The sequence below is a fragment of the Macrobrachium nipponense genome, chromosome 48 (assembly GCF_015104395.2).
Source record: "Macrobrachium nipponense isolate FS-2020 chromosome 48, ASM1510439v2, whole genome shotgun sequence".
Taxonomy (NCBI): domain Eukaryota; kingdom Metazoa; phylum Arthropoda; class Malacostraca; order Decapoda; family Palaemonidae; genus Macrobrachium; species Macrobrachium nipponense.
In genome coordinates, this window is record NC_087223.1 from 22322335 (window position 1) to 22345203 (window position 22869).

A 22869-nucleotide genomic window follows, 5' to 3' on the forward strand; every position below is an offset into this window, starting at 1 on the left:
TTGGGGCATGCACGATGGACGGGACTACATACCCGGTACCACAGCGCCACCTGGAGGGAATAGAAAATGGGAGAAAAAAGGAAAACGTTAGCCAGACCACCAGGGAAAATGGGAAGCTGCTGGTTACAGACACACTTACAAGTGCGTATGGAAAACGGGGGCTGGGGGGAAGGAGAGGGAAATCATGTCTGATAATACTCCAGGGGGGGATTGCTCCCTGGAATATTACCATTCCCGGTGAGACGAGGGATACGTGCACTGCATAAAGTTCGAATCAAGTGACGGCACAAAAAAAAAAGGGATAAAATGATAAAGTGAAAGCAATTTACAAGAACGTGTGAAGTCTATGTCCGTCGTCTCACCAAATAACTAAAGAAAAAACTACAACCAAACCACTAAAAAAAACTGGGACAACAAAATTAAGAACTATTAGAAGGACAACTAAAAGGAACGGGTGAAATCATATTAGGGTTGAAAATGTAAGACGGCAAGCCAAAGCCAATCAGGGTTGCTTTTTTAAAAGAGAATGAAGTGCCAATGTGTTTGCTATTCAACTGCCAAGAAATACACAACACTTGTGTCCAGGCATAAATCAACAGCCTTACTTTCTGTCTCATAGGCTTGTACATGACAATGCTGCTGCCAAAAGATGTAATAATAAATATCTGCAACAATCTACAAGCAAAATGACTAAATCTCTCCATCTATGATGTTATATAAAAAGCTAACAGCTCCATCTAAGATTCCAAGCAGAGAAGAAGGAGTCCTCCCGCACAAGGAGAGTCCCGCAATGCTCGAACAAAGTCCCTGCGATGCCCGAGCTACGAACGGTGAGCCGTGACATACATACAAGTAATTCACACGCTCTCTCTCAGGCTAAAGCTTCCTTCCAGGTTATTCATAAGAAAGCACTCCAAAGAGAGGCTCTCGGTATGCCAACAAATGCTCAGCAGTTCGTAGCCCAAGACACGGGGATCGCAGCGTGCTTGCGTCCAACTCCCTCTCGCACTGGAGGAGGCACCCCCCTCCCCTCTTAAAGGAATCTCAAAGTGGTTAAAGCTGTTCATAAACGAGCTTGTGTCAAAACATCTATAGCGACTACTCCAGAATGCTCAGTATGCTCCACCTATGCTGCTGCTGCTCTGACGTGCACAATATTACTAGTCATAGTAGCAATGACAGTGACTGACCCCATAAGGAATGCCTTGATCAAAAGATGAAACAGGATGCAGTAGTATATTTACTTTTTTTTTTTAAGTCACATTTAACCATAGAACAAAAAAAGGGGAACAAAACCTTGTCTCTTGTTGTGCTTAACAGCGGTGTGCAAAAAAAAAGCTTTCATGTAAGTTTCCTGGCCCTTAGGGGTCTAAATGAGTGCCTGGACACGACTATTGTGGCGTCGAATTGGGTTCCTGTGTCCATCACTGAAGTCGACACACAAAAAAAAAAATGTAAGATGAAAAGAAGAAGTGTCCGGGTTGGGGACGTGTTCGTGCTAGCAGGATTGACCGGATTTCCATCCGGTTGGATTTGATCACGTTACTCTTATCCGTACGTTTGTCATCCACTTAATCTAAGCATCTTAATCTAATTCTCTCAAAATTCTCAATCCGTATTGGCAAGAACACTCGTGCTACAAAGTCGGGAAGGAAGAAAGCAGGACCAGAAATGAAGGAAAAATAACATATGTTTGGATGTCGGAGGAATTAACTGGGAGAGTTGAAATGAAAGGTGGATAGCGTTGGTTATAAACATAGGGGTATCTGGAAATTATCACAGTACAAAGTTTAGATTTTAATTATGGTTTCAAAACCTGCCTAGCTAAGATGTCACTGGTTTGTTTGGTTCCTAAACTAGAGCCGATTCTGCTCTGTACCAAACTTGACGTTATTCTGTTCTGTTATATTCACCAGTAGTTTGAAGGTTTTAATCAATCAATCCCATTGGCCACCACCCAACACCCCCACCCCATTATCTTTAGTACCCGCTGTATACTCGTGGCTCACTACGAATATCATGCTAGGTCCTTTTACTACCTAGGAACTCACTTATTACTCCCATTTCCCTCACTTATAGCCTTGCATCCACCAAGAGGTAAATTGTCTCTTCCTTGAAATAAGCAACATTTTACCTTCTTTCTTGGAGGGTATGTGCGATTTGAGCACGTGTTGCCAGTTACAATGGCTGATGTATCTAAAACGAATAGGTCAACAAAAATATGGAATCTAGTGAAAGACAAAAATTTGTCATGTTTGCTGGCGTACAACCATGATTCTTTCCAACCTGACCAACAACCATAATTCTTTCTAACCTTACCTAAAATACTGGCGACATAATATATCACAGGCTACTGGAAAAAGAATTAGCCGTACTGCATTTCCTTTGGCAGCTTTTCTAGGGCATGAGCCTGGCTTTGCCTTCCCAGAGTAACCTAACTTAATGGTTGTAAAACCTGACAAGACAAGAGGACAGCATTATTTCACTCAACTGTACATTGCCATATACTGTATACTTCCCAATCGAGTTGCTGACACGGGGCTTATTATACTGGGGTTGTAACTTGCCCTACTATCATAAGGATGTCATAGCCCACTGTAACATCCAGTTATGTTATACCTTGTTAACAAAGGGTTAACTAAGGAACACTTTTATCTAACTTAACTCAACAAATGGGTCCCCTTACCCATTTGAAAAACACCCTGGTTTTTGTATGAAATACATTTTCATATACCCGACAGAACAGAAACTGTCTTAGCAGCACTAGCGTAAGACGGGCCAAGAGGTTAAGGAAGAGGGAATACAAAAAGTCAAATCAAATGCGAAAGCATGATTAGAAGAGGATTAGAGATTTGAAAAGAGTAGGCGAGAGAAAACGACCTTGAGGAACCCTGTTGTTGAAGCGGGCTGGGTGTAACAGAGTAGGGGCTCAATCCCAAAATAATAGAGAATCCTAAAGGTGCGTAAGTGTGAGAACCCTCCTGTGAAAGGTAATTTGATAGTAAACGCTGACTGCATACAGGTCACCAACCTGCAACTCACAATAGTCCACTAGCATGGGTACACCACACACTGCCCAAGGTAACAGCATGGGTACACCACACACTGCCCAAGGTAACAGCATGGGTACACCACACACTGCCCAAGGTAACAGCATGGGTACACCACACACTGCCCAAGGTAACATGGGCGCAAATCGTTCCTCTATGTCCAGAGACTCTGGGCATCTTATTTTCTATGTCTCCGGCTCTCAGCTGAAACCAGCAATAGTCGACTGAGAACCAGATACTGAATTAACTCTCTCTGTCAACACAGAGACGCAATGGACGACAGAGAGAGAGAGAGAGAGAGAGAGAGAGAGTCCGTGAGACAAGAGAGCAAGTGGTCTCCTATCTTTCATCCACCCCAAAACCTGACCCCACCCAATACCTTCCTCTTCTTCCATCAGCTAACATAAACTGAAATTCTCTTAAAAACCTCCTTCCAACCGCCCCCCAACAACAACCCGCTACCTTTCCTACTCTCTCACACCTCCACCCCAGCCTCTTCCCCCCCTCCCCCCTCTCCATCAGGAGAGAGAACCGGAGTTTAATGCATACCAAATGAAGTGAATTTCTCGAGCCCTGTTCCAGCCTCTACAAACACGATGGCTTCCTTCCTTCACGTTCGCATGGAAGTGAAGGGCTTTTAGGCCTCCCCCGTTGTGACCTATGGGTACTTGTATCCCAAAATGCTAGCTGCTTATTATTATTATGCAGAAGATGAAACCTGTTCGTATGGAACAAGCCCACCAAAGGGGCCAATGAAGAAGAGATCTCACTTATTAAATAGATAAAAATGTATTGAAATCCAAGGAGAACAACATAATGGTTAGAAAACATTGCATCTTCGCCTGAGCTTCTGAAGTTCCAGCGGCACTACTTCCTCTATCAAGAAGGCTGTGCCACAGTCCAACAGTGCGAGGAATAAAAAGGAACCTCTGGAATTTGAGAGAGGTTCAACAGCGGGGAATTTACAGAATTGAGACAAACTACTACAGGAGAATAGTGTAACCATTGGGGGCCCCTCAGACAACGCTACTCTGATGACGTAAGGCTGTGGAAGACCTCTATACAAAATGTCTGTTGTACAATAACAGGTACTTCGATCTTATGGCACGTCTCACAGGTACACAAAAGAATGACTTATCGATACCAAGGGTGCTTGAGCACCAGAGAGAGAGAGAGAGAGAGAGAGAGAGAGAGAGAGAGAGAGAGAGAGAGAGAGAGAGAGAGATCTGATGAATGATGCCAACCCCAAGGTGACTGAAGGCTACCTCATAAGAGGTCCTTCCTCCTTATAATTTTGATATTGGGGTACAGTCCTTAGGCACAAGGGGTTCAAGCTAGGGACCCCTCTGTCTAGCTCAGAGAGAGAGAGAGAGAGAGAGAGAGAGAGATGAGAGAGAGAGACAGAATATCTCATTCAAAAAAAAAAAAAAAGAGATCTGAGATAAACTGACTTTATCTCAGAACTTATCACCAAACTCACACACACAAAAAAAAGAGAGAGAGACAGAGACTCAAATAGAGACTTGGGGTGTTGAACTCAAGCCAGTCTCAGGCCCGGATATACGTAACAGCCCAGGCTCAAGCACGACCCTAAAAGACGCGTCGCCTCTTGGTGGGAAGCAGGCTATAGGTCAGGGGGAAAAAAGCGGACAAGACCCAAGTTCCGGATTAAAGTGACATATGGAATATATACAAACCTATCTTTTTGAATCTTCAACATTTTATATCACCCAAAAATACTTCTAAAAGATTCTCTGGTTATAAAAAACAACCCTTCCTTTATATCCCCACCTACAGTTGTCCCTGAATAAATAAGATTAGATACTCTAAATTCATTGCATATGAATATGGCATTATAACCCTTGGGAATAGCCGTCTAATTCCTTTATAACCCGTACAACTGGAGTTCAGTAACTTTATAACTATAAAACTAAAGTCTCAAAAAGCTATACTTTCTTTATAACCGATTTAAAGTTGGTTTAAAATTGTTTATAACCAGTCGAATGGGCGTTTCAAAAGTATTTATAACCCGTGAAAAAAGTGGGATCCAGGAGCCTTTATAACACTTTATAACCCACAATAAGAGTGTATTTAAAAAAAAATCTTATAGCCCCTAAAAATTGGGTTTAGAAGAGGTGTTATAACCCGTCAAAATGAGGGATTCTAAAGGATTTATAACCGCTAGGTATGATGAGCTTTACAACTTTTATAAGTCTCTAGATAACATTTCTCAAGGCTTTTTATAATCCTTGGGATAAAGGAAAAAGTTTTATAACCCTTTGGGTCTTCTAAGGATTTAGAATTCTTTTTTTTATAGAACGGATTTAAGTTTTATTTCTGATCCCTTGATAAAAAGGGTTTCATTTCTTTATAACCCTTTAGATAAAAAGCATTAAGGTTATACAACCCCTTGGATAAAAAGCTTTAAGGTTATACAACCCCTTAAATATAAAAGCTTTAAGGGCTTTATAAACCCCTTAGATAAAAAGCTTTAAGGCTATACAACCCCTTGGATAAAAAGCTTTAAGGTCTTTATAACCCCTTAGATAAAAAGCTTTAAGGCTATACAACCCCTTGGATAAAAGATCTAATGCTAAACAACCTCTTGGATAAAAAGCTTTGAAGGCTTTATATCCTTTGAATAAAAAAAACTTGAGAGCTTTATAACCCTTTGGTTGAAAGGCTCTAAGATTCCAAAACCCCTTTGGATAAAAAAAAACTATAAGGCCTTGTAACCCTTTGAATAAAAAAACTTTAAAACTTTATAACCCTTTGGATGAAGGGCTTCATCTAAAGCTCTGTGGCCACTTGCATACAAAACTTTAATTAAGGCTTTTTATAACCCACATTATAACACACATAATTTACCACTTCATTAGCAAGTGTATTTGTATTCCACACACGTGAGTGTCACAAGGCAGCGAAAGGAATTTGGGAAATTAATTTTTTTTAAATAATAAAAAAAAAAAAGCATTGAGGCGCAGAGGGTTGCTGCTGGAATGCAACTGGAATGCAAGTTGAAGAAAACATCAGTGGGTGGGGGAAAAAAGGTCATACAATTAAAAAAGGTCCAAAATTTCCAGGTATGTGTCCCAACTTCTCCTCCTGACCCTAAAATGCTGGAGGACCTTCGTCCACATGATCAAGAGAGACTAGACAGGTTATGAATGTCAGATCCAGATTTTTCCAGACTTTCCCCCAAAATAGCTGAAAATTTCGACCTTTTTCCAGATAGGAATGAAAAAAAAATGAGGGACAAGAGAACCAAGTGTTTTCAAAATGTGTCAGACAACGTTAAAATCATTTACAGTTTTTTTTTCTCTCTTTTTATTAAGAAACGGCAGTGAACTGTGCAATTCTGACTGAGATAAGCAAGAACTTCCTTGAATGAGCCTTGAGGATTTCTCCACAGTCCTGTTGCAGTTTGGAGGGCAGCGTCCGTCTTCCGTCTGGAAAGCGCTAAACTTGGCCCAATTCTGCTTCAGAAAAGCTCACGTTATATCTACAGCAAGATCATCTACTACGTCAGTGAACCTGGTCCGTCAGACGAAACCATCCAAACTGAACAGGACTCAAGTGACTTGAATCTTATATGGAATATAGAGGGAGTAGTCATACTGATGCCAGCAGGAGGAATTTCTGCATCTTGATTTTCAAGCGAATCTTATGTCCTACCAAGGCTCACTCAAGGAGGCGAAAATTATTTCCGCAGGGAACACAGTTACACACAACGGGTCATGAAAACAGCAATATTTACAGCATGAGAATCAAGGGTCAGAACATCAAGACCTTAAATACCAAATTCTTAAATGTGTAAACTATCACAACAGGCTGCTGAAATCTTGGAAAGAAAAATAACATTAGTTACAGGACATTGTTGAAGAGTTTAAAACCTCAATCTATCTGTGCTAATTCATAAGACTGGAGACGGGTAGGGGGGAGGGGGGAGAAGGGGTAGAGCAGTAGTAAGTGTGTGGTGAGGGGGTGAGGGGGGGTGAGAGGGTGTTTTGCCACAACAACCAAACGGGGACGAAAATCAAAAAACACACAGAGAAATTAGTAAGAAAATATTATCTTCCACAATATGCTGTTAAGACTAACACGGCTCAAGCTAGGGCTATGGGGGGAGAGAGATACTCAAAATGGAAAACGCAGCCCAAAAACTCCTTTACTTTTCGAGGTCCAGCTCGACAGGACCACCACCAGTGGCACCATCACCACCACCACCACCACACCCCCTTTGCTCCCTCGGGCGTGACCCCGAGGACGGACTTCTGCCGAGGGCGAGACCTCGCTCTCACCTTGGGCAGCGCAGCGAGGGCCTGCTGCTTGACGTCCCAGACGAGGTCATCCTTGTGGAACTGCAGGCACTTCTCGACTTTCAGTTCGGGCACGTTGATCCTCAGCACCACTTCCTCACCGACGCTCGAGGCCGAGGACGATCCGGCTCCGGCGGAGCCCGAGGCCGAGCTGACGCTCGCCCCGTCCTCCATGACTACGCTCCGAGACCTGCAAAGATTTGGAGGTTTAATGAGAGGTAGTGTTTCACCACATATCACCCCATGTATCCCCACATATACATACCATACTACACCTACGAGTTGGAGGTTTAATGAGAGGCTGGGTTTTATTACCTATCACCCCATGTACCCCCACATATAGTACATACAATACTATACCAAGTACACCAAATATAGTGAAGTGAACCTCATCAAGTACACTACAGGCCTAGCCTGTGTGGTTAATAATCAGCTGTAAGTCATATGTCATAGAAAATTAGTAATATACCATACAATGAATTCAAAACAAACTGTGAGGAAATGTTAAAAGATGATGCAAGTGTAGAAACTAACAGACTAACACACACACACACACACTAGTTTGAAATTGATCACCCACTCACAAATCTGCGACGCAACGTCGGGGCTATGTAGTTTTGCCAAATTCAGTCTCAGCGGAAGGTAAAGTCATGCTTGCCAATAAATGCAGTTAAGAAATATTCCATAATCTGATGTATGGTACCAACTTTTTCTTGTTTATGACGTATTCACATTAACGGAACATCTATTTACATAGGTCTTTATCATATTCCCACATATTCTAAGCATGTATTTATGAATGAAAATCACTAGGATGCATTCTTACATATCTGTGTGATTTATGACAACTCTGGGTCTGGCTACCTAGGGAGTTCCTGGGCTCCTCTGTTGGGTTAAGATTCTATAAGAAGCTCAGGCTACAATTTTCCTATTGGCAAATGTTTAATTTTTTCTTTGTGTGTTTTCATGTATTGCACTGATTTTAGCACCGATTTTGTGCAGGAAATACACAGGCCTTGTTTGCTGAAGTAGGGGATAGGGTGTAGGAACGGAGTAGCAAAACATGGAAACACGTGGTTTGCGTGTAGGCCTACTTACACAGATTTACCAAAACTGGTCACAAGGAGCCTTTGTGAAGACACTTAAGAACACAAGGATCCTTTTGGAGGCCAAAAATAACTTTTGAAGACACTTACAACCCGAGAACCACTAACAAATAACTTGTTTTTGTTAACCTAAGACCTCATAAACTTAGCTTACCATAATTCAGCAGCCACGTCCAGCCCAGCGTTCTTCCTTTTGTGGGCCAATTGAGAATCAGACTGGGTCCTCCATATAACACTTAACTTTTTCTTCAGTTTCATTTTCTCTTGTGGGGGGGGGGGGGGGGGGGCAAATATTAAACGCAACAGAGATTCAAAGCAGCGTAGAGGTTGGGTGTTCACCACCGAGAATGAGTGCCAGTGGAACAGAGGCACTTTTGATCAAAGCAAGGATTACTTCATTCCAAGAGGTGACACCTCCATCACTGAACATTATTAGCTTCTGGTAGAGGCATTTAAACCACTCAAGCAATTTACAGTTAACGAACAAACTTACGATTGTTTACACTAAGACTCTATAAACTACAAAGTTGACTCGAATAACTACGAATTCACAAATAAACTGAAGGTCAACGCGACCTTCGTTCTGGTCAAGATCTGAAGGAGGTCCAACCAGTTGTCTAGTACAGAGAACGGAACCTCGAAACACTATTGACAAAAGTACCGAATGAAAACGACACTCAGGCGACCAAGCCCCACTCAGGACGCGTTTGTACACCTTCTCTACAGGTGACCCTGACAGTAAAAGAGTTTCCTTCCAACTGGCTACTTCTACAGAAGACTACAGAAGACTACAGAGCCACTGTAACTTGCTGAGATAAGATCCAAGGGCCCTTTTGTGATTGATCAGGCGCGCTGATAAGGCGACGATAATTCGTGGTAAATCATCGCTGGCTATGACTCTTCAAGAAGTTTTTTCTAGATTTGATAATCATTTAGAAGGCACGAATTCCGGAGTCAAGGGGGGGGGGGGGAAATACAGAGGAAATTGTGAAATCCAGAGCTGACCAGAGTAATGACTGACCATTGATTTAGCTTTTGGTTTCTGTTATGGACTCCATCCAGTCTCTACGATTGCAATAAGTGATGAATTACCAGTAACTACGGATTTAACGATGGTAAGTTTGTTGAACTAATATTTTATTGATTATGATTATTTATTTATTTATTTATTTATTTATTTATTTAGAGAGAGAGAGAGAGAGAGAGAGAGAGAGAGAGAGAGAGAGAGAATATCATCTAAATACCGATCAAATTGCCAAGTTACATTCCTCGGCAGATAAACACCAAAGGAATTTGAAGAATTTCCTGAAAATCTCATTTTATTAGCGGCCATTGAAGTGAATTCCGGACTTGGTCTAAATCTTTGTTTTTCACTTTTTTTAGTTTTTTTTATAATATATCAGCTTCGAAACTCAAGATATTAATGGCGATAAGATTTGAGTCAGTGCTATTTATGTTCGCGGCGCCACGTGTGATTCTCTCTCTCTCTCTCTCTCTCTCTCTCTCTCTCTCTCTCTCTCTCTCTCTTCGGCCATGAGCCATGACCAGCTGACGTCATTATTTTCACCTGTGGGTCCTATCTCAAGCCTCATTGTCTCCCATTACTACACACCAGACAATCAACCCGTTGATGGTAGACATACGTCAAACACTTTGTATTGGGGGTGTTGGGTGGCCCACGGTTGACCCCTCCTAATGCCCCTCCCAACCCCCACTAAAACCCCCACGGGGTGAAATCGAAGGCTCTAGCACCTACGTGAACACACCATATGCAGATTTTCCCACAGGGAGGATTACACATAGGGGTATTCCCTTTTTACAAGATTAAACGTACACGAGACAGGCACACGAGAGAGAGAGAGAGAGAGAGAGAGAGAGAGACTCCTGATCTGCGTGGATGGATATACACAGATTTTTTTTTTATTTTTTTTTTAGCAGTGAAAAAGGGTGGATTACAGTTTTCCATAAAACTGTTGCTGGCGAGTTGATCTCTCTCTCTCTCTCTCTCTCTCTCTCTCTCTCTCTCTCTCTCTCTCTCTCTCTCTCTCACTTGTAGTTTCGCCTAAAAGAATATTTTTATGAATTGATGTAAAGTCAGGCACTGCAGTCCAGCATTATGTAAACTTTCAAAACACCAATAATAATAATAATAATAATAATAATAATAATAATAATAATAATAATAAATAATAATAATAATAATAATAATAACGACACCAGAGTTGAAGAGAAAGAAAGGGAAAAAATGGATAAGTATCAAGACCTGAAAATAGAAATAAGAAGGATATGGGATATGCCAGTGGAAATCGTACCCATAATCATAGGAGCACTAGGCACGATCCCAAGATCCCTGAAAAGGAATCTAGAAAAACTTGAGGCTGAAGTAGCTCCAGGACTCATGCAGAAGAGTGTGATCCTAGAAACAGCGCACATAGTAAGAAGAGTGATGGACTCCTAAGGAGGCAGGATGCAACCCGGAACTCCACACTATAAATACCGTCCAGTCGAATAGGAGGACTGTGATAGACCAAAAAAAAAAATAATAATAATAATAAAGGTGTGTGCTTTGCCACAATGCATGCAAATGATGCCACAGCACATGCAATTGCTTCCTTTTGATATATTCTGATATATTTTGGGTTCCTTTTCTGACTTTGGTGGGAAATGCATAATGTAACTAGCTCTGTGCATTTCTCTTTCTGTCTACAACCCAACACAGTTTCGCTTTTACTACCAGGGACCGAAGCGAGATTCATCAAAATACGACCAAACAGGTAGGTATGCCCCTCTAAAGTGAGACATTAACCATTAGGACTCGCACACATCAGCAATTTCAGAAAATATTGAAAGAAATGTGCAACAAATTGCTAACGACCCAACACAGTCGCCCAACTACCAGGGACATGAAGCGGAGAATCATCAGCATAGGACAGACAGGTAGGTATGCCCCTCTAAAGTGAGAGACAATATCCATCTGGACTCTCACACATCAGCAATTTCAGAAAAATATTGAAAAAAAATGTGTAACAATAAATTGCTATGACCCATTACAGTCGCCCTAAAAAAAAAAAAAAAAAAAACTACCAGGGACATGAAAGGGAGATCATCAGCATAGGACAGACAGTAGGTATGCCCCTCTAAAGTGAGAGACAATATCCATCTGGACCCTCACACATCAGCAATTACAGAAAATATAAAAAAAAAAACATTTGCAACAAATTGCCGCAACGAACACTCCCCCAAAACAGAGAGAGCGGGAACGCGGCCACAATGGAAGTGAATAAGTGAATAAAGGTTAATGAAAACAAAATCCAATAAAAGGCCGAGAGAGCACAATTCACCAGATGAAAAATGGGCCCTGAACAACAAACTCTTTCGCAGTCAAAATGAAATGATGAAAGAAAACGGGGGTCGTTGAGCTGATGCCGTGTAGTGGATGGGATTAAAAAAGGACCTCGGTGGTGGCCATGGCAAGTGAGGGCTGGATTTCTGTGCAGCGGCCGAAAACGGACAAACGAATTGCATGGAGTCTGAATTGGTCCGTGCGGCGCTGGAGGCTTGTGGGAATCCAGTTTGCGCAATATATCAATATATATCATATATTTTGTTACCAGGTAGTCAGGCTAACAACTTCACCCAGCAGTAATTGTAGTGAATTTAAAGGCAGATGCTTTCTAGAGAATCTGGCGCAATCTGCACCTTACACAGGAAAAGCTCATAGGAGAAATTACACTCGCATACACATGCAATATGGTGTACGAGTGTTGCCTGGATTTCTGAGGGTTGTACTGTATATATATATATATATATATATATATCTATATATATATATATATAGTATATATATATAGATATATATATATATATATATATATATGTGTGTGTGTGTGTGTATGTAATATATATACATATATATATCTATATATATATATATATATATTATATATATTATATTTATATATATATTTAAACCCTCAGAATCCGGCATACTCGTACGCACGGACGACGAATCGCACATCCATCCGTCAATTTAAACCGAGCGACAAATACCAGCTCCCTTTGTCAAAGGGACGTCAGTCGGTTCCACTGGCGATTAAAATAAAAACCAAAAATAAATTGTCCCGGTCTCCGTCGAACTCTGACATTTGGAAACCGATAATAAACAGTGTCAGATAGATAGAGAGAGAGAAGAGAGAGAGAGAGAGAGAGCGAGAGAGCAAGGGAGCTGAATTAATCATTTCCTTTAATAATAAACGAGACTTTATGGACATGCTAACTATAATCACATGGCAGAATTGGATTCAAGTAGTATATATAAATGTGTATATATATTGTTATGTAGCTATTAATTTCTGACAAACAGCAAGGCCAGAGTTCAAGCCAAAGGTGAAGAGGAGTGCTAAAGACAAATCCCATTAACTCCTAATGTATACCTACAGATCTAAGCACTGAAATATTACAAATTAGTTGATCAGGTGGGTAGCTATCACTGCGAGAAAGTCGTGGGGCTAATGTCATCCCTAAAGACTTATGAGAACTTTGACAAGTTAGGACTCTCTGGAACCATGTCCTATATCATTCAGGTTATGTTAGCCAGTTCTGATCGATCCTCATGGCCTAAGCTCCATACAGACCCCAACCACCACCGACTCCACATTTACAAAATAACCAAAATAAGATGCCAGCAGACTCAACGAAGAAACCCATGAATCAAAAATGAGACCAAATAAAAGGGGCATAAAATAAAAGGGGTGACTCAACAAGAATGACTTAGGATTTGAGGGGGAGAAGGTTGAATGGACCAAGGGTTGCAAAAAAAAAAATGAGGGGAAACCCTGTCACCTCTTGTCCCCTCAGATGGCTTTTCATTAGAGAGGGGACCTTTGGAATACACACTCTCTCTCTCTCTCTCTCTCTCTCTCTCTCTCTCTCTCTCTTCTCGACTGAATTATATACTGGTGAGCATATTGTGAGGACCAAAAGCCCCTAGAGAGAGAGAGAGAGAGAGAGAGAGAGAGAGAGAGAGCGTTTCCCAATGACTCTTCTCTTTTCTCTTAGGGGAATTATAAGCAAATAGGAGACAGCGAGAGAGAGAGAGAGAGAGAGAGAGAGAGAGAGAGAGAGAGAGAGAAAAGGGAGGGTGGAATTTCCAGTGATTGCTCTCTCTCTCTCTCTCTATCTCTTTATCTCTCTCCCTCTCTCTCTCTCACTGGGTTTATCATCATCTGTCTCATGAGAATTATCTGGAACTGGCAGACCTTAAAGAGAGAGAGAGAGAGAGAGAGAGAGAGAGAGAGAGAGAGAGAGAGAGAGAGAGAGAGAGAGAGAGACGTCCCTTGCATGTGGATTAACCACTGGATTTAGTAGCTTGTCAGTCCATTGATTGATTGATTGTCATTTTAGCCGAGCCATTTAGATACCATTCTTTCTTTTAGGTTAAATTGAGGTACAGCTGATGTTCGGGCCTCATTGGGACCCACAGCCAATTTCCATCAGGACGTTAAGGTAACAATTAATCAAATATTTTGTCGCTTTGAAAATCGATGGTCGAAGAAGCTGAAGACTCACTCTCTCTCTCTCTCTCTCTCTCTCTCTCTCTCACAGACACATATACGAACACATTTTTATATGCGTTTATATATATATATACTCTACATATGCGAATGAAAATGAAAATATATTTAGATATACGCACACATATACTTGATATATGGACATGCATACTAAAACTTATATAAACACAACGTATTGCCTATGTATACGAGTATGTAAAATACTTTAAAAAAAAAGGACCAAAATATTCTTGAAGTTCCCTCCCCCCAAAACAGCAAATTGAGGAGAAAAGAGGTGAGGAGGAAGGGAACAGAATGAGGGAATTGGAAGTGAGGGGAAAAGTGAGGGGGAAAATGAGGAAACATGAGAGAGAGAGAGAGAGAGAGACAGAGAGGAAATGAGGGGAGAAAATGGAGCCCTGTGGAAAGTAATGGCAGATCGTAACTACCATAACGACCGAATTCCTTCCCCCACTGTTTAAATGGGGGTCTACTACCCTCTTTCCGGCAACAACCCCCCCCCCCCCCCCCCCCACAGCAACCACACCCCTCGGGGCGCTTAGGAGCAGTGATGCCATAATCAGGCTACCAGACAGCTCTGGCAGTGTTGCCAAGTTAGTTACAGAAGAATTGCGGAATATTAAGATACATGAATTCGAATCTGGGTAGACTGGTGGGCGGATCAAGCAAGTGTGAGCATTGGCAAGCTTTTTTTATGAATCATGATGTAATCCACCACAGTCTGCTGACCACCAGGAACATTTAACGGAGGGATTAGAGTGAAACAGACGTCAAGGATAATGATGACGTCATTATGACGTCACGAAAGGAGTGACGTCATCTGGTACCGTAGGCATTGATGAAAGAGAGAGAAGAGAGAGGAGAGAGAGAGAGAGAGAGAGAGAGAGAGAGAGAGAGAGAGAGAATTAAGTCATAAGACGTAGTATGGAAGTGAGACGTAGAATTAAAATTCGATATCAGACAACACAATTGGACACCCCTCTCCAGCCCTTGGCCCACCGCCCCGAAATTCAGGGGGCATCTAAACCCCCCACCCCCCACCACCCCCGCCACACCACTTGAAGAATAACCTCTAGGCCTAATCTAATCTTCGGAAGTCCTAAACATTCTTTGTTTCAGATAAGATAAAAATGTAATCACATGACCTCAAAAGCCAAATGCTAAGGGGTCACTTGGGTACGAAGTTTGTGATGACACATTTCTATTTGATTTTGAAGAGTAAGAGAGAGAGAGAGAGAGAGAGAGAGAGAGAGAGAGAGAGAGAGAAGCTATCACACTACACGCCACCACCATCACAACCCTAATTAAAAAAACTCACAGGGCCTCGTCGTTGTAATCCTCTCTCTAAATTGGGATGGAACTATTCACCAGATCTCTCTCTCTCTCTCTCTCTCTCTCTCTCTCTCTCTCTCTCTCTCTCAGGAACAACCTCACCTTTCACCTGCTGACCTCATCGCCCACGCTGACCTGAGCTTTAAAATCAAAGTCTACCTGTGACCTCTCTCTCTCTCTCTCTCTCTCTCTCTCTCTCTCTCTCTCTCTAAGTTACGACTGGCATCGCCACCAAGAGAAAAGACCACAAAAGCATCTCCAACGAGAGAGAAAGCGTTAATAAGCATCTCCAAGGAAAGAGAAAGCATAAATATGCATCTCCAACGAGAGAGAAAAAAAGCGTTAATAATCATCTCCAACGAGAGAGAAACCCTTAATAACATCTCCAAGGAAAGAGAAAGCGTTAATAAGTATTTCCAACGAGAGAGAGAGAGAGCCTTAATAACTTCTCCAAGGAAAGAGAAAGCATTAATAACATCTCCAACGAAAAAAAGGAAGCATCTCCAACGAGAGAGAAAGCGTTAATAAGCATCTCCAACGAAAGAGAAAGCACACAAAAAATCACCAACGAAAATGAAAAAAAACACACAAGGGAAAGCACAGAAAAGCACTTCCAAACGAGAGTAAAAGTACAAAAAAAAAAAAAAAGTATCTCCAGCGAAAGTGAAAGCGCAGATTAGCAACTCCAACGGGAGACAAAGCATCTTCAGGGGAAGAGAAAGCACTAAAGAAAGCATCACCAGTGGCATAAAGACCATAAACACAAAAAGAACTTTTTTTTTTTTTCCAATGAAAGCAGAGGCATAAGACAGCATCATCTTTTAAGAAAGCACACTACCCTCCTCCTCCTCCTCCTCCCTCCTCCTCCTCCTCCTCCTCCTCCTCCTCTCCTCCTCCTCCTCCTCCTCCTCGGCCTGTCATGTACTACTGGGGCGACCAAAGTCGTCCATTCTGAAAAAGAGCGCCTTGAATAGGCGACCGTCCCACAACAGACTCTTTGGAAGAAGAAGGAGAATGAGAAGGAGAAGGAGATGAAGAAGAAGAAGAAGACGAAGAAGAAGGAGATAAAGAAGGAATAATGATAACAGACGACTAGGCGACACGAAGAAGAGCCTACGAGGACAGAGAACGAAAATGACGGCAAAAAAGGATAAGATGAAACAGGAGGATCATGACGTTAGCTTTTTGGAATGGGACGAGAATAATATGTTTCTGCCTCACGAAGGATAATGTCATGGGTGTGCCTTTTTAATATAATACAACAGAGCTGCCTTTTAAAGGTGGAAGGGTTGCTGCCACCACCTTCTGAAGAGTGAGAATCTGGCTCCCTTACGTGAATTAGTAGTGGCGTTTGGTAGAGGGTCATCTCGATACTTTTGAAGATAAACATAAAAAAACTTTTTAAACGCTGATAGGCGGATGACAGAGGTCCATCTTTCGAAGGAAAAATGTGGCTGCCTTTGGAAGGAGGGAAACATAGGCTGCCTTAACTGAGGAGAGATAACAGGGCAGCAGCAGCACCCTTTATGAATAAGGACAACACAGCTAGCTGCCTATGGAAGAAAGAAAAACATAGATACCTTTGGAAGGTGGGAAACACGGCTGCCTTTTGGAAAACAGAAAAACATAGCTGGCCTTTGGAAGGAGGGAAGCATAGCTGCCTTTGGAAAAAAGAAAAACATAGCTGCCTTTGGAAGGAGGGAAACACGGCTGCCTTTTGGAAAAAAGAAAAAAACGTAGCTGGCCTTTGGAAGGAGGGAAGCATAGCTGTCTTTGGAAGGAGGAAAACATGGCTGCCTTCTGAATGGGGGACAACCACTGCCCTGAGGCGAAGACGAGGGTTTCCAGGACGCTGGTGCTGGAAACGTGACTGGAAACGAGACAGACGATGAACGGCTCCCAAGTGCGCCTCAAAAACGAGACAGTATGGCTCCCTGGAGCATTGTCACTGAACGGGGCACAGAGAGAGAGAGAGAGAGAGAGAGAGAGAGAGAGAGAGAGAGAGAGAGAGAGAGAGAGAGAGGCATAAGAAACGACAAAAGAAAAAAAGTCAATAAATACAAAACAGAAAGCGACTCCAGGAGTAGTACAGGGAGAGAGGTCCCCCCCCCCCCCCCCCCCCCTTAACCCCCCCTTAAGATATAGCGAATTCTCCCCTCGCCAGACCAAGATCGGAGTCAAGACCACACACAAACACACACATACACATACACACATACACGCACACAAGCGTTCTCTCCCCTTGCAGACATGACGTTGGATGTAAACAAGAAAGTAGGGGAGATTCTAAGGAGGTGAGGAGAGAGAGAGAGAGAGAGAGAGAGAGAGAGAGAGAGAGAGAGAGAGAAATGTGAGGATTAGTAAAAGAGAAACGGCAGAAAATGTGACTGCCTAAAAAAAGAGAGAGAGAGAGAGAGAGAGAGAGAGAGAGAGAGAGAGAGAGAGAGGCGTTCCTACAAGGCCACAAGGCCTGAAGTAATGTTCTTGGGGACCCATTATTAAAGAAAAAAAATAAAAATAATCTCATTTATTCACGCGCGCGCGCTCATGCGCATACGGTAAACATTATTAAAAGGAGTGCGTCTGGTCTCCTAATTACAGGAAGAATATAAACACGGGGGTAAATAAAAAAAAATATTTACCTAAAAAATTAATCTGGGCACTTGTTTAAAAAAAAGACCTTTGCAATTGTAATAAATCTAAAACGCCTCTGGAATTCGTTTTGATCTTACTAACTTATATATAACAAGATTTTGTTATAATACTGTATGGGTCGCGGCCCATGAAGCTTTGAATCAAGGGCCGGGGCTGGCCTGTCCTATAACACTGACAGAAGCACTGGGTCACTGTAACCCTCAATAAAATAAAAACTGCTGAGGCTAGAGCGCTGCAATTTGGTATTTTAGATGATTGGAGGGTGGGTGATCAACGTACCGATTTGCAGCCCTCTAGCCTCAGCAGTTCGTAAGATCCGAGGGCGGACAGAAAAGTGCGTGGACGGACAGACAGGTTTCTTTTATATTAAATATGACACTAAAAATGTGCATTAAATAAGATCACAAATATATGAATATTTTGCTGCCCTCTGCAGTGGACTCGTCATGTGTACCTGGTTGCTTGTCAACTGTGTCGAGAGAGAGAGAGAGAGAGAGAGAGAGAGAGAGAGAGAGAGAGAGAGAGGGTGTGTGTTCGGTGACTCAAAGCAATTACTATGTCGATTCAGCCAAAGGGACTCGTTCAATATACGCGACATCACGTATATTATATGGTATGAATCTCTCTCTCTCTCTCTCTCTCTCTCTCTCTCTCTCTCTCTCTCTCTCTCTCTCGTGAAGAGTTATCAGACTTACGGCTGAGCCATCCATATCACCATTGCGAATAATAATAATAATAATAATAATAATAATAATAATATTAATTCTTGAACTACAACAAGGAATCCTGGAGAGACTTATAACTTCAAAGGTTGTTGTTGTTGTTGTTGTTGGAAATTAAGCTGGCCTTATGCCCGCACGGGCCCTTCCTCATAGAGCACAGCCAGTAGATGTAAAGGGAACATTTTTCCTTTCTAAGAATAAAGATAAATGATATATATATATATATATATATATATATATATATAATATATATTATTATATGTGTGTGTGTGTGTGTGTGTGTTAATTAAACATGTAAAAATATAAAAAATAAATCTAATTTATTCTTTTCGTTCTTGATAATGGGAATAAATTGTCCAAAGTTAAGACATGACTATATTTTTTTGTCTATGTTTATCAAAGGATTCGTTTTAACATTAACGATGAAAAATCACGTAGAAACATTTGAAAACATTTGTAAAAACGTTGTAGAAATTATGCAGAAATAATTCAAAATTTGATCAGTGTTGCTCTAAATGAACAAAAGAGCATCAAAAATCCAGAATTTGACATTCCTCTTAAAGTTTAGATAAACAAAAATTAACAAAAATAAAGAATTCATGACCCGTTTACGAGAAGGCAAGGAGGAAAATAGTTGGAAAAAGGACAAATTGGTAACTCCTTCCGAAAAACAGCTCGAAAAAAGACAAATAGGCAACTCCTTTCTAAAAAATGGAAGAAAAGACACATCGGCAATTCAAACGAAATAAAAAATATCATAAAAGACAAACTCCGCAACTCGCAAGAAATAAACAAACCGGTAAAAAACAACTGCAACTGGAAAAAGAACTTGAATATGGACAAACCGGCAACTCGTCTGGAAATCAAAACAAATCGATAAAGGCCAAACCGGCAACTTTCCGGGATATAAAAACAAATCGATAAAAAAGAGTAATTGGCAACTCAAGCCTGCCTGGCGACTGGTCCCCCAACCCCCATAACTCATATCAACATAGAAAGGGGGGAAGGGGGGCGAGAACCCCCACGTTTCCTAGTCTCGATCCCAGACTATCTCAGCTGTCCAGATATTTCCCCTAAGTCAAACCCCCCCCCCCCCACCCCAGCACTCTCCAAACACACGCCCACCTCACCCCACAAGTTTCCAAACCCATCACATACTATATAATGTTGGGGGAGGGGGAGGGGGCGGGGGGGGGGGGGGTGGGGGGGGGGGGGGCTGCTGCTGACTCACACGTCAGAAGCTGAGACACATCCTCTCTCTCTCTCTCTCTCTCTCTTGAAGGACTACCACAACGTATCCCATAGATGCTTGACCATGGATGCTTCTTGTGAGAGAGAGAGAGGAGAGAGAGAGAGAGAGAGAGAGAGAGAGAGAGAGAGAACAAATAAAAAAGCTGACACAGTGAATTACTATTAATGAAAAAAACAAAAACTTGAAATCCAATTATCATAAACACAGAAATCAAATTGCATTACAGGTCTATCTGCTTCAATAATTCTACTACTATTACTGCTAATAATAATAATCTGTCATAAAAAATGCACAATTATATAATTAAGTATATTACTACGTAAAACAAACTATATAATTCTGGATTTTCATGACGGATTGTTCTTCACGAGATTGTTGATTTCTTAATAATAATAATAATAATAATAATAATAATAATAATAATAATAATAATAATAATAGTGACCACTTTAATTCATATAGCACATTTGACGAATGTATTTCCAAAAAAATCATTCATTATGGATATTTGCACTTAATCTTTTCATGAATATCGACGAGTCTCTCTCTCTCTCTCTCTCTCCATTCAACTGCATTTCAACTCAAGAAATACGACTGAAAAACTCTAAGGGAATTTCGCGCCAGATTTAACAACCCACGGCATTTTGGCGGGAAAAGTTGCCATCAACCTCAATAAAAAAAATAAAACTCATTTCGCATCCATATCACCATTGAAAAAATCATGCACAACCAAACCACACTGCCTGTTCAACAGGGGCGGAAAAGGCGTTAACAACGTTCAAATGAATTATAATCATCACCTGTTAAGCTCGCAACTCGAAAATGGACCCGAAATGAAGCTGGGGATGATTGTGTTTATTTTCGTCAATAAACGAGATCATCGTACATCACCTTTAAAAAAAAACAAGCACCCGAATCGATTCCCGTCTCTCACCTGTTCGGGAAAGAGAGAGAGAGAGACGAAAATAAGCCGGTTTTGACATGTGAGAACAACAGTATCGGAGGTAACTGTATATATACTGTATATGTGTGTGCGTGCGTGTGTGCGTGCGCGCAAGCGTTTACCCTCATCCTCTCTCTCTAGCAGAGAATTTGAGGTATCAATACGCGATTACGTATAGTGCAGAAGCGTTTCCCCCCTCCCCACCCACACCGAGGAACCGCGAAATTTACGACTGAATCTTCTCGCCCTTCGCGAAATGCGCGAATTTACTGTCTCGCGAAGGGGGCGTGGGGGTGTGTGGAGAGAGAGAGAGAGAGAGAGAGAGAGAAGAGCTCGCTCTTCGTATCGAAAGCCATTTAAGACAGCTGATGGACCCATCTTCAACTTTTCTCTAAAATGAATTAACTTGCTTTTCTACCCTTTTGGGATGAGGTTGCTGGCACTGCGCCCACGCCCACGCCCTCACCCATAACCACCAGGGCTGCAACCCACCACAGTCGATTTGGTACCAGGTATATGTAGTTTTATTTTTTTTAGGTCAGTAGCGGTGAATGATTTTTTTTTTGGTTTTAGGATACGAAGGTATATCGTTCCCACCCAGCGAATCGATCGCAGGGTCTCCTCTTGGTGAGGCGAGGCTGATAGCTACTAAGTCTGTCTGTCTGTGTGTGTCTCTCTCTCTCTCTCTGTGTTAAGGATGGAGACTGATATAATAATAATAAAAATAATAATTACACATTTTTTATCATCTCCTTCCATGTATGATACCAAAGCTGATTATGATAATAAAATCAATTAAGAATCTCTCTCTCTCTCTCTCTCTCTCTCTCTCTCTCTCTCTCTCTCTCTCTCTCTCTCTCTCTCTCTCTCTCTCTCATCTCTCAAGGGTCCTTACAAATCGCGTTGATCTCCAAGCATGAAACTTACGGCTCAAATTAATCTGATCACGTCGCATAAACATTCCCGAAATTGCTGAGCCCGTGCCAGCTGCATATAATCAGAGAGAGAGAGAGAGAGAGAGAGAGTACACACAACTAAAGCCACGGCCTTCTTTCTCCATCTCCGCTTTACTTTGTACCTCAATCCCTTTGCAAAACGGTCCTAATGCTCTCTAAAGGTGAGGGAGGGACTTCACCTGCTTTTAAATTTCGCCAACAACTGAAAGAGGATCTTTGCATGTAGACCACACAAGCTCAGAGGGATCACCACCACCACCACCACCACCACCACCACCACCATTCCTCTGGGAGGTAGAGCTTCAAATAGTGGTGTAGACAGAAAGCTGTCAGATGGACCACTTCCTCCATGAAACGGAGCTTCGAACCAGGAAATGTAAGCACTGAAATCTATCATCCTCTGTGAGGTGGAACTTCAAATAGAGGTGTAGACAGAAAGCTGGCAGATGGACCACTTCCACTAAGAAATGGAGCTTCAAACGGGGATGTAAAAACCACTTAAAACCAGACAGATGGACCACTTCCTCTGTAAAACTGGTCTTCAAATGGGTATCTGACCACTTTAAAAGCTGTCACATGGACCACTTCCTCTAAGAAACGGAGCTTCAAATCAGAATGTAAACACCGAAATCTGTCAGATGGACCACTTCCTCTACGAAAGGGAGCTTCAAATGGGAATGTAAACATGGAAACCTGTCAGATGGACCACTTCCTCTATGAAACGGAGCTTCAAATGAGAATGTAAACATGGAAATCTGTCAGATGGACCACTTCCTCTATGAAACGGAGCTTCAAATCAGAATATAAACAACGAAATCTGGCAGATGGACCACTTCCTCTAAGAAACGGAGCTTCAAATCAGAATGTAAACAACGAAATCTGTCAGATGGACCGCTTCCTCTACGAAACAGAGCTTCAAATGGGTATCTGATCACTTCAAAGCTGTCAGATGGAAAACTTC

General features: G+C 41.8%; 1 protein-coding gene across 5 annotated transcripts in view; it reads right to left on the minus strand.

Moving 5' to 3' along the window:
• Positions 1 to 22869, minus strand: part of LOC135205123 (protein shank-like) — a 143138-nt gene that overhangs the window by 39275 nt on the left and 80994 nt on the right. For 4 of the 5 annotated variants that reach the window (XM_064235472.1, XM_064235473.1, XM_064235475.1 and 1 more), the window contains 2 exons: positions 7352 to 7559; positions 33 to 50 (listed from right to left, as the gene is read on the minus strand). In XM_064235472.1, coding sequence (XP_064091542.1) covers positions 33 to 50; positions 7352 to 7543 — 210 coding nt within the window. In that variant the 5' untranslated portion in view covers positions 7544 to 7559. Of the gene's footprint in view, positions 1 to 32; positions 51 to 7351; positions 7560 to 8629; positions 9224 to 22869 lie in introns of those variants that run through there. The other variant, XM_064235471.1, reaches the window with a different exon arrangement.